General features: G+C 41.0%; 1 protein-coding gene across 1 annotated transcript in view; it reads left to right on the top strand.

The window, feature by feature from the left end:
• The window catches only part of LOC128379992 (probable E3 ubiquitin-protein ligase HERC1), a 33928-nt gene extending 25688 nt beyond the window's left edge, over positions 1-8240 (top strand). The window contains exons 57-79 of the mRNA XM_053339636.1: positions 48-247; positions 482-596; positions 788-916; positions 1020-1118; positions 1335-1508; positions 1626-1910; positions 2056-2121; positions 2212-2337; positions 2446-2584; positions 2758-2939; positions 3380-3535; positions 3658-3780; positions 3982-4084; positions 4230-4399; positions 4509-4647; positions 4737-4948; positions 5065-5234; positions 5499-5664; positions 5766-5842; positions 5938-6190; positions 6344-6496; positions 7305-7610; positions 7714-8240. Of these exons, the coding sequence (XP_053195611.1) occupies positions 48-247; positions 482-596; positions 788-916; positions 1020-1118; positions 1335-1508; positions 1626-1910; positions 2056-2121; positions 2212-2337; positions 2446-2584; positions 2758-2939; positions 3380-3535; positions 3658-3780; positions 3982-4084; positions 4230-4399; positions 4509-4647; positions 4737-4948; positions 5065-5234; positions 5499-5664; positions 5766-5842; positions 5938-6190; positions 6344-6496; positions 7305-7610; positions 7714-7899 (3729 nt within the window). The 3' untranslated portion in view covers positions 7900-8240. The remainder of the gene's footprint in view (positions 1-47; positions 248-481; positions 597-787; positions 917-1019; positions 1119-1334; positions 1509-1625; positions 1911-2055; positions 2122-2211; positions 2338-2445; positions 2585-2757; positions 2940-3379; positions 3536-3657; positions 3781-3981; positions 4085-4229; positions 4400-4508; positions 4648-4736; positions 4949-5064; positions 5235-5498; positions 5665-5765; positions 5843-5937; positions 6191-6343; positions 6497-7304; positions 7611-7713) is intronic.
• The last annotated feature ends 4509 nt before the right edge of the window (positions 8241-12749 follow it).

Here is a 12749-nt window from a genome sequence, read left to right as displayed (position 1 = left end):
GAATTTTCCACTCTGACCACTCCACTCTCTTTGCCTTCACTCTACAGGAGAGTATAAGTTCCCTAAAATGGGACCCTACAGGACATCTGCTGCTCTGTTTGGGCAGGTCAGAGGTGGTGAAATTACTGGGACGCTCAGGGGGCACCTGGGTGACCCTCCACTCTCTCATCCACAGCAGCACAGTAAATACTGCCGAGTGGTGCCCACTTGCTGGCAGAGCACCAGATCCCAGGCTCATGATGGCTGCGTGAGTTTAAATAATTTATTCTTCTCTTTACAACAAAAAATGGTGACGTTACATTATGATTTGTGATAATCTGTTTTTGATCATTGCTGCATGTAAGATTATTGCTGTGATCATATATTTGGGATATAATGTGATATACCAGCATTCATTTTACAAGTTCCTTTATTCATATGTTTTTGTATATTTTAATCCCCCCCCCACCCCCCACCCCCCATCCCCCCCATCTTTCTGTAGAGGTTGTCAGAATGGCGCTGTGCATATCTGGACATTGCCACAGGGGGGTACTGTTGTATCTTTGCCCAGCATATTGAAAAGCTCCTCGAGCCAGGATAAAAGCATTGATGTGAAGGTCAGTTTGTATCTGTGGTTGAGCTCTTTTTTTACAGCTCTGGTTTTAGTAATATTTTGAAATGATTCTTAAAGTCAGGATTTTATGTGCCAGGAATTCATTTACTTTAAATTTCTTTTTTTTTTAAACAGTAATAGTAATAATGCAACAGTCGTCTCTGATTCTGTTGTTTTTGTTTCCTTTTACATCAGGACAGTGCAAAGTGTGTTTATGTTCTTCATGGCCACATTACGGCAGTGAAGTCCCTCTCATTTTGCCCTGGTGGACTAGCTCTGGTTTCTGGAGGGATAGGAGGACTGCTCAATATCTGGTCCTTACAGGTCAGAAAGCATCATTCACTGCTGCTGTCACTTCCTTATCATGAATCTTTCAGGAGTCTCATTTGAGATTTTGAATCCCTTTATGTCTCTGTGCTTCTCACAGGATGGTTCAGTCTTACAGACTGTTACTGGTTTGGGGTCAACTGTCAGTACGACCTGGATACCAAACCTGGGCGTGGCTGCCTGCTTTGGAAGATCAAAGGTAATTTGAATGATGTGTAACTTCAATTTCCAAAACTTAAGATAGCTGTAATATCACAGTGCTTTTCATCACACTATTCCATACTAATGAGTCTATAACTTTTAAACTTAATATTACACTTTAATGTAGTACGTAAGAACTGAGACTATGTAAAAAACTAAATTATTTATAGCTGCAACATTTAATATTATATAATATTTGTCATTTCCCTCCCAGGACGTTCTGTTGATCTGCTGCACCCCTGACTGGATCAGTCAAAATCACGTGCTGGCTTCCTGTCGTATGGTCCTCCGAAGTCAGAACATTCTGGGTCTAAATCGGGCACCTTGTTTGGCTGTACTGCTGGAGAGGTTACCTCTGCTGTTGCAGGAGCAGTACACCTATGAGCGGGTCATTACTGATACATTATCATTTCTTTGTTTCTGTTAATATTTGTTTTTGATGGGCCTACTAGCCACAACAGAAAAATGTAACTATTCATTTCATACATGTCTTCTTTTAATGCAGACTCATGTGGCAGCCGGTGACCAGCTAGTCCACAGTGCCTTCCTGCAGAGCCTCTCCTCCTTGACTGTCGGTTTGTCTTTAGAGAAACACCTGTGCCATTACCCACGGCCCCCACATCACACCAGTCCTAATGGCCACTGCTGCCCAGTAGAGTGGAGCTGGCTCGCCACTTACGCCACTACTGTCCGCAGTGCTGAGGCTATCGCCAGCGGCACCATCTTCCCAGAATCCTTCATTGTTTCAGACCTTCAGGAGGTGGATCACACTGAAATCATCAAGGCACTGGTGAGTGGGGGCATGTTTATTTGAGCTGTTGTTTGTTTTTGAAATGGTGAACATTGGATATGCTTCAGGAATCTGAGTTGACTAAAATATCCCTAAGTTCCTGTTGTAAACATATATTGAGACACTTGTCTGTCTCGTCTCTTAGGACAATAGTAAGTGGAGCTTCAGGATGGATGAACAGTTGATGTCATGGGCCACCGTCAGACCAGAGGTAACAGCTTAGCTATAGATAAATATATATATACATCCTTTTAAAAGTAATTTTTCCAAAGCATAATCAGCTTTTCACTTCATGTTAAAGGACTGGCAACAAGGGGGGAAGAGTGAGGTGTATCTCTGGGGCAGCGGACGTTATGGACAGTTGGCTGGAATGGGAACGAATCCCATGATGCCTACTCTTGCACCCTCTCTGTTACAGACACAACAGGTAGCAACTGGTTTCCCTCATGAGTCAGAAATTGTCCTTGATCGCTGATGTTTTATAATTGTTTTTTTTTCTCTTTATCCCTTCGTGGATGTTTTCATTGTTATTCAGGTCGTCTGTGGTCAGAACTGTACCTTCCTGGTCCAGTCCAATGGGACAGTACTGGCTGTAGGAGAGGGACAGTACGGCAGACTGGGCCAGGGAAATTCTGATGATCTCTACGTCCCCACCATTATCTCTGCTTTTCAAGGTACAGTAGTCATCCGAGGCTTAAGGACCTGATTCTGAGCTGCTTTGGGATGTCGTAACAGGGTTTTCCTCCTTCCTAAACTGAAAGAGAAAAAAAAATCTGAATTGTTCATTCATGTTCTCCTCGTTCTTATCCGTATAAGTTGAGCTTAACTGACTCCTTTATGTGGGCAGGTTATGTGGTGACCCAGCTGGCAACGTCCTGTGGGTCAGATGGACACTCCATGGCCCTGACTGAGACTGGGGAGGTGTTCAGCTGGGGAGATGGAGATTTTGGAAAACTTGGACACGGCAACAGTGAAAGGCAGAGGAGACCCAAACAAATAGAGGCCTTACAAGGAGAGGAAGTAATCCAGGTAAAGATAACCCTCAGTGATTTCAGGCTGTATATTTGGAAGCATTAAGAAGGGTATCAGTGGTACAGTAATATAATTAACAGTTTATGAAATGCCTTGAATCAGCCATTGTTGGTCCATTATCCCAGCCATGTTTTTCCATCTTAAGACTGTTTGATTCATGGTGGCAACTTGTTCTTGCAGTTCCTGGTTTTGTAAATACAGTGCATTAATATTTTAAACATTCAGTGATGGTGCAAATGTGTTTCACTGTTTTATATTTGTATTTATTTGGTTTCTTTTAGGTAAACTAGTTGACCTCAGTAAAGAACAGTTTTTACATTTGGTATCTATGTTTGTCAGCATAAGAAAAAACCCAATTCAGGCAACATGTCAAAGTGTTATACCGACACATCAGTTTAACTATGTTTTATGATACAGTCTTTGCTTTCTGTTCCCAGCTTGCTTGTGGTTTCCGGCATTCAGCTGTAATAACAGCAGATGGGAAATTGTTCACCTTTGGCAGTGGTGAATCTGGCCGTCTGGGTCAACGATCAACATCCAATAAGATGCTGCCTGAAAGGGTGGCTGCACTTGAGGGATATCATGTTGGACAAGTGAGAAATGGATTTTGATTCTCACACTTGTGTTTTGATACAGTTAAAAAAATATATATCCAGTGAAAAAGAAAAAGAGATTAAATAATACTCATCAAAGCTGACTTAATTATCTTTCTCAGGTGTCATGTGGTCTCAACCACACGCTGGTCCTTTCTCTGGATGGCATGATTGTGTGGGCGTTTGGAGATGGGGATTATGGCAAATTGGGAACAGGCTCCTCTACAGCAAAATATTACCCTCAGGTAATTTAATGTTGACAAAGACTCAAATTTAGAAATCCTCAAAAGACAAAACTAAGGTTATTTATATTAACTTATTAAATATCAGTGACGTGCTTTGCATTTATTCATTTGTATTCACTTCTGTACATTTATTAATATATTTTAAATGGGTGCTTCTTACACTAAATATTATCATCTTCTTTTTTTTCTGCCTGTTTCCAGAAAGTGGAGCAGCTTTGCAATAAGGGAATCAAGAAAGTCAGTTGTGGAACTCAGTTCTCCGTGGTCTTGGCCTGCGATGGACATGTTTACACATTTGGACAAGGTACATTTCTATTTGAAAACGGAATGTGAAAATATTTGCATTATTGGATTAAATATTGTTGTTTTTAACTCAAGACTGTCTTAACTCTTAAATTGTTTGGAATTAATTTAATTTATTTATCCATGGCTCTCTTCTGTTCATTCAGAGCGACTGATTGGCCTGCCAGATTCTATGTTGAAGAATAAATCCAACCCTCAATTGGTGCCTTCCCTGGAGGGGCTGTTCATAGAAGACATTGCTCTGGGCTGTGAACATGTCCTCGCACTGTCCTCCACTGGAGACGTCTATGCCTGGGGCTGTAACAGCGAGGGACAGGTAATGAAGATCATCTATTAGAAAATTATACACATGAAATTTTAAAGTTTGCTTTCATTGCACATCAGAAGCACTTTGAGGACTGTGTTGTCTTTTATGTGTGTCCCAGCTTGGCCTTGGACACTCCAACCCAGTGAAGGAGCCGACACTTGTAACAGCCCTCCAGGGAAAGAACATCAGACAGATCTCCGCTGGCCGCTGCCACAGTTCAGCATGGACCACCCCCTCTACCTCGATGAAAAACTCAGGTACACACACAGTCCTAAAATGTGCTAGTTCACCTCTGATTTGTGAGAAGGGATACACTTTGAATTTTATTTTTTATCGTCATCTCCAGGTGGCACTGGAAGTTTCCAGCTAGGCCTTCCCCAGTCAGTCCCTCCTCAGTATAATACCTTGAAAGACTGCAGCCCTGCTATCCTCAGCATGCGCCTCAGGGTACTCTACCACTTTTCTGATCTCATGTACAAATCCTGGAGGCTGCTAAACTTGGACACCAAAAATCCGGTAATCACTGATCCCATTTTCTGCCCTTCTAATCTGTTAAAAGTGTTTTATATTTAAAAAAAATAATCCTGCTACCTCTCTCTGTGTCATTACCATTATTTCACTGTGATGCCTCAGTCTCTTCCTCCTATTTATCCGCTGTCCTTCCTTCCGTTCAGGTGTCCACGTCACGCTACAGTTCAGGGACAACAGCCATCATCCGAGGCGAGCTCAGAGGCCTTCTATCACCTAAGGTCAACACTCTGCCTCTAGTGCGCTCCATTGGCAGAACAATGACCCAGGGCAAAACATATGGGCCACAGATCACTGTGAAACGGATTTCCACAAGGTAAGGATGCCCATGATTTTTAGATCAGTTGTCTGTATACATTTTCAGGGGCCAGCCGGAGGAAAAACAGGAGATTACAAAAACAACTTGTAAAGCTGTTTTTCCAACTGCCCAGCAGGGCTTATTTTAGGGGAGACTTTCATTTTATCTGGCACCTTTGTGTGCATTTGTTTCTTTAATGTGCCTTTTAACTACTACTGTGTGTTGGTGCATGTACATCAAATCTTTGACTGATGTCCCCTCCCCTCCCTAACACTCCCACAGAGGGCGTTCGAGCAAGCCCATTTTTGTGCAAATCGCGAAGCAGGTGGTGAGCTTGAATCCTCTGGAGCTGCGGCTGCCATCACGAGCGTGGAAGGTTAAGCTTGTCGGAGAGGGGGCTGACGATGCCGGAGGAGTGTTTGATGACACCATCACTGAGATGTGCCAGGTAGGATGGGGATGAAAACCACACAAAAGGTCTGAGAGCAGCAGAGATGGTTTATAATGTAGCTTTATGTAAACTGATGAATTACAATGCGTTTTTTCCAGGAGTTGCAGTCTGATGTGGTGGATCTTCTGATTCATACTCCCAACAGTTTTGCAGATGTGGGCAGTAACACTGACAGGTGCACATTGTTTGTTTTGATAGTCTTCAACCAAAACAATACTGTTGAGGTACAAAAGAATATCCAAATCTCAAAAATGATCTGTATCCTCACAGGTTCCTGCTCAACCCGGCAGCACTCTCCAAGGATCACATTGTCCAGTTTCGCTTCCTCGGGATTCTCATGGCTGTGGCCATCCGCACCAAGAAACCTCTTGACTTACATCTGGCACCTTGGGTGTGGAAACAGCTCTGCTCGATGCCACTAGGAGGGCCTGATCTGGAGGAGGTGGACCTGCTCACATACCGCACCCTACAAGGCATCCTTCACTTAGAAAACAGCGGAATTACAGAGGAAAATTTCCATGTGGTGAGATACAAAGATGCAAATTGGCTTATGACAGAGTTCATTAAATATTCCTGATCGTCATCTAGTAAACTGAATAGATATTTAACTCTTTTTCAATATACTATAAAAACTTCTCATCTTTTTTCTTTCATCCTGCCATGTCGCCCTTTAAAGATGATCCCGCTGGATTCATTTATGGCCCACAGTGCAGATGGAAGGCTGGTACCTGTAGTTCCTGGAGGTCAAAACATTTCTCTAAACTTTTCCAACCGGACAGAATATGTGGAGAGAGCTCTGGACTACAGGCTACATGAAATGGATTCACAGGTTTGAAGGGTTAATCTATTTCATGTACCATTAGCTCACCCTAGAGCCCCATTTGCTGTCCCCTGTAGATCGGACTGTCTGTCATTGTACAAGCTGTGAGTCCGCGAGGAGCCAACTGGACTGTGTTAAAAATCCATTCCAAAACCAGAACTCTTTTTATTTTTGCTGCTTTTGAAGAAACATTATGTCAAATATTTCTGCAGTCAAGGTCAAACACATTGCCTGGCAACAAATGGCTATTTTAATCAATTGATGCATACCCCCTAATGGCACTGAGAGTGTATCGTTCAAATGTGAAATATGTTGTTCTGGAAACTAAATTAGTTGTATAAAAATAACATTCTTATAATCGTCTATTAAAACAGATTTATAGTAGCATTACAAGGGAACCCAGTTGTTTGATAAATAACTTTGTGGCTGTAGAGAGCTTTCACACATTTTTAACTGTTGGTAGAAAATAGTGTGTTTGATTAATAACTGGGACATTTCCTTCATTTCTAAAATTAACAACTCTTTTCAACCACATTATATGAGTTACTAACCCTTTAAGGCATTAGGATGAGACTTAAGAGTGGCTAAATGAAACAGTAAAAACTTCAAACTAACTAAATCTCCAATGAAATATGTTCAAATAAAAGACTTGGGTGCAATTTTACTTCTACTGCATCTGAAACTCTGCATCCATTTTAAACAGCCAGTCTGCCTCGTAGTTTACATTAGTGCTCACTAGACAGCCTGTTTGTTGTTGTGGGATCCCTGTAGCTCGTCTTCAGAAGTATCAAAGCTGACGTTGTTCTGTTGTGTCCAGGTGGCAGCAGTCAGAGAGGGCATGTCCACCATCATCCCTGTGCCCCTCCTCTCCCTGCTGACAGCGCAGCAGCTGGAGCAGCTGGTCTGTGGCCTGCCGGAGGTCTCCGTCGAGATGTTAAAGAAGCTAGTGCGATACCGTGACATCACCGAGAGCCATCAGCTTATTGGCTGGTTTTGGCAGAGTTTGGAGGAGTTCACCAATGAAGAGCGAGTGCTTTTCCTGCGTTTCGTCTCTGGCAGGTCCAGGTTGCCTTCCAATCCGGCTGATATTACACAAAAGTTCCAAATTATCAAGGTTGACAGGGTAAGGTCGCTGCTAATAAAGTCGTTAAAAAGTACTCATGAATAAATATGAAAAGTACAAACCAACAAATTATCTTTTTTTTTTCTCCTCTCATCATCTCCAGCCCATCAACGGCCTCCCTACAGCTCAGACCTGCTTCTTCCTGCTCCGCCTGCCTCCGTACTCAAGCCAGGCTGTCCTCGCCGAGCGTCTGCGTTACTCCATCCACAACTGCCCCTCCATCGACATGGACAACTACATGCTGACCCACAACACCGACCCAGCGGACAGCTCTGACACCGAGGACTGAAACAAGCCAGCTGTGGCTAACAGGGTGATGAATGTATCTTCTCCGATGCCATGCACATTATGCACTGAACACAGATTTTTATTCGCCAAACCTGTATGGTAGTGTACTGTTTATATGTTGGTCTATGGACTTGATTTGTGTAGTTTTGATTTTCAAACTGTGCAAGGTGGTGTAATTATTGCAGTGCTTTCTCTGAATCAAGACTACAGGGATACAGGATACAATTTTTAAAAAAAACATGGGTGATTAAGCCACCCACAATAAAAGAGTTAATGTGCCTGTTTGTTTGAAAATATGTAATAATTTAAGGACCGGACCCACATAGGCAGTATTATTGTAAAATAAAGGAGTGTTTAAATTAAGATTTTGGTGTGTTTTATTTGAAATCTCTGCTTCCAGTGAGTTTATTTCATTTCCCTCCTGCATATTGTGAATAGAACAACTTCTAAATAAGGAAGCATACATTGAGTACCATATAAAAATAGTCAAATGAAAAGTAGAGTATAAATATACACAGACTACTGGTGGTAAGAAAGTATGACAAGTACCTTTATTCACATACCTCCAGAATCTTGCATACATAATCTAGTTATACTGTGTTGTAGGTTAGCTTCTCATTTGTTCGGGGGCAGAGCAGAATTGGTTCTTTCCAGGGAAACTGAGCTATGATAACAATACATTCCATCAAGATCAGCATGTTTTATCAGCTATCAGGACACTGAGATCAATACTGACAAACACTTCAGGACATTCAAACAGAATCAGAGCAGTACCACCACCCTTTACAGAAAGATCTTTTTAAAGTCTAATAAAGTGTTATCTATATTTAGAATAGAAATTGAATTGGTATTTCTGATCTTGTAGTCAGTCAATCTTCTAAAAATAATGCGATAATAATTAGAGGACTTCATAATTGTTGGAAAATGAAAGGGTCTGAGTTCAGCTTTTTAAGGAGTCCATTGTGAAGTAATTTTTTAAATGATGCTGCTACTGATTTATGAGGGAATAAAATAGGGAAAAGTATTGCCATGATTTCTATGCTGACATCTGGAATTACTAGAAAGTTCTCCACAACCCAAATTTAGATATCTTTACCTGTCTTTTTAATTTATTTGTATCCTATTTTATCATGTTAAAACTGGTTTTACTGCTTTATTGTAAATGTATTGATTACATGCTTTTATGTAAATCACTTATCATTTCATGTAAGATTTATATACTAAAAGATACAGATATGTTTTTTTTTCTCTATCTCTTCTAAAATCTGAAATAAGTATGATCAGACTTCACATTTTTTCTGGTCTTTCACTGTGTCTCCAGCTTCAAAGTTAGACTGTAACTTTTGTAACAATGGCAATTGTGAGATAATGACACATTGAATTTCCCTTGATGTTCTTGAGAAAGTAAATGAACAGTGTTGCCTGCTCAAACTATTACATTCAGTTCAGTACTAAATTAGGTTTCTTACATATTTTTCTCTGTTCAAGAGTTTTTTGGGCAGAAGCCGTTCCTTAATTGAATCAAGGGTCAACATTAGGCACATCAGTCCTGCAGGGAAAAACACAGCCCTCTCATTCATTTGAATGGTGGCAATCTGTCAGTGCTGCAGGGGTGCTAACGCAGCAGGCTCTGGCAAAACAACACAGGGGCAGGCAAAATCCTGAACTTGGCTCAACTTTCAACATCACCTGGTAAGGTACTGCAAAGGCTAATGACACATATGCAAGTACACATTGCTAGTGATTACTTAATTACAAAATTGCTGCACCAGTGATAATGCCTGAGTATATTGATATGAGTAAGGGTGCTCTTTTTTTGCTTATGAGTTCTACTTCTGTGAAAGGAACTTTTTAATCTAAGGTAAAATTGACATGATTTTACTTCACATGCTTAATATTACATGAACTTTTACTGGCAGCCTCCACATGAAAGGCAAATAACATGGAGCAACAATTTCCAAAAAGAGATCTTGATTCAATTCCCCTGAGTCTAATGTTGTCCTGACTCAGCACAGCTGGCGAGTCTGCAATTTGTCTGTGCTAGTGAGAGGTACGTCTGCTGTGACCTTATTACCCATCTGTTTCCCTGTGTGAGTGCAGCCAGTAAAGCAGAATACAACCTGCAGTCAGCAGCCCTGCAGCTGAGCAAGGGCGGGTTTTTCATGAGAGCCTTCGCCAGGTACAAATATAACATCCATCTATCAATTTAACAAGTACAGTACACAGACTTGGGAAAGCCAAATTGGTCATGGAGGGAGACTTGAGAGGTTACACATAGATTATACAGAGACAATCATACCTAATCATACAAGCAAATATTACAACGCACTAAGTTCTTATGTAAATCCAACCACAAACTAAAGTATCCTGGCTGGAACTACATGCTTTAATAATACATTTTAAAAATCTGATTTAGACCCCTTTACCAAAACAAAAAAAAGAAGAGGGATTATCTGGACCTAAAAAGGAAGCCATGCATTTAAAATGAGAGTTGGGGCAAAGAGAACTTAATATTTTATAAATTAAGTTATAATATTCTGGCAGTTGCAAAACCTTTGATATACAGTAATTAGGAGAGGCGGATCACGTACTGTTGACATATTGTAAAACCAGCTTTAATTTTTCGTTATCAAAGTGTAAACAGAGCAGGTTATGAATATGTAATACTTCCTAATCCCACAGGAGGGCAGTGTGGTTGTTGCACTCAGATGTTCCACTGCATAAAACAAGTTCAAGAGAGCATTGAGAATAAGCAGAGATCAGCATGCACACACACACATACACACACTCACACACACAGAGAGAGAGAGAGAGAGCGAGGGAGAGACAGAAAGAGATCCTGATGATGCATACTGTATCACTGTCAGCTAATCTGTGTCACCCTGTTTCTCCCAATCAGCTTATTTGATCCACACATATGGATGACATACAGGATGATAAACAGCATGTGATCAGTTTACTCCAATAATACACCCTTTAAAACAAGAGTAACACTGACACCTGCATATATGAAAAAGGTATACAGTACTTTCAACAACCAGCTTAAGTTTGCATCATGGAACAACTTAACTAGGCCACGTAGGTTTGTTTCAATCCAGGTGCAATTCACAAAAAAATGTATTTGCTCTCTCTGAGATATATGGGTGTCACCTAATATATCCAACTTATTTTAGTCAATAAAAAACAAATGGAGGACCATGACCTTCATCATAGAAAGCAATCTGTCAGGATGCCATGTTTGTTATAAATACATGAATTAAGGCAGCACTGAGGAGAGAGAGCGGGTTAACATTGTAATTGAATACAATGCATGGAAGCAGTTCAGCATAAATAGGTACAGTAGCAACACAGCATCCATTCAGTGAGAGTGAGTATGAGCTCTGCCTTACTTACACTTGCATATGTTAACATATATTTCAATTAATCAGCATGCAATTCACAAGTCTCCTTTCATTTGCAATGTATATATAATGATCAACCATGTTCAAAGGAATAGTTTGACTTGTCAGAGGGATGCTTATTGATTTATTGCAGAGTTAGATGGGAAGGTTGGTACAGCCCTCAGATTTCAGGTGGTATCAATTTTATGATCCAACCCTCGTCAATGTAGTATTTCCCAAAATGTACTTTAAACAGCAAGAGCATCAGTCCTGCTAGACACTTTGGTACTCAACAGCTTACTTATGGCTCTAAAATGTCAGTAAACACATCCCACTGCACATTTTGTCATTATAGAAACTGCTACTATTGAACTAAGGTTATAAAATCTACAAGTAAAAATGGTGAAACTATAACAAGGTGGAAAAAAGGTGTAATATGATGAAGCGCTGGTAAGCTAATAAATAGATTTAGGTAAAACAACAAAAATGGCCAACCACAAACAAGCTCTTCCCGGACAGATTTAAAAGCTAACAGTGATTTTGTCTACCTGAGCTCCACAGGTGGGGCATTTCAGAGCCTCACAGCTGTCACTGTGAATATCTGGCCACCTGCTGTTTTTAACGTAGACCGTAAAAACTGGCACTAAGGCAAAAGATCTAAAATTATACTGTGGTTTCAGTTTCATTTCAGCTGTTTTAGAAAACACATACACGTAAAACATTTTTCATGCCTCTGGAGAATGAAGCAGGTCTCTCCATCCTGAATTTTTAATTAGTCAAAGGAGGGTGTGACCTAGATAGTCTCACTGAGGTTCAACAGGAATGGTCACCTGGTCCCTAACCCCCCCTTCCCCCCCTTTGCTCCCCCTCTTAAATCATAGGAGCTCATTTCATCTAGACAGTGAATGGATGAGGGCTGCTGAGAAAACAAGGGCACTTGTGTGCGGGTCAATGAATTGCTGAGGTAACGCTGTGATGTGATGTGTGCCTGGGCTGCTAAGAGCTTGTTTGAGTATCCTGGCTGGCACCCTCTTCTCTTGTTACAGGACAGGACCGGCAGTGTTTGACCCATGTACCTTAGACGGGGATACTTTAGACTCTGGTACAGTTTCAGTCAGTGATGTGATATGGACGTGCTTGCATGCCTGCCAACTGTAATCCAGGTTGTTGTGATATGTGACAGATATACGACAGGAAGGGTCGAGGACATGACGGAAGACTTGAAATTTGATTTAAGGGTTGCTAAGTGTGAGTTCTTGGAAATAACGTTACCAGAACTTTACTTTCAAAACACTGTTTGGGTCTATGAAAGGACATAGCAGAAATGGAATATTTATAATGATGTTGTAACTTGTGTATAGTAACCTTAAAATAAGAATTATTATGAGCTCTTTATATCTACATAGGGAGCGGCTCTTTCATGGAGCCCGCCATGTTGCGCTGTCATGTTTCTACAGTAGCCCAGAATGGA

This window comes from Scomber japonicus, chromosome 19, assembly GCF_027409825.1.
Source record: "Scomber japonicus isolate fScoJap1 chromosome 19, fScoJap1.pri, whole genome shotgun sequence".
Lineage (NCBI taxonomy): Eukaryota > Metazoa > Chordata > Actinopteri > Scombriformes > Scombridae > Scomber > Scomber japonicus.
This window is presented reverse-complemented; position numbering and strand designations above follow the sequence as displayed.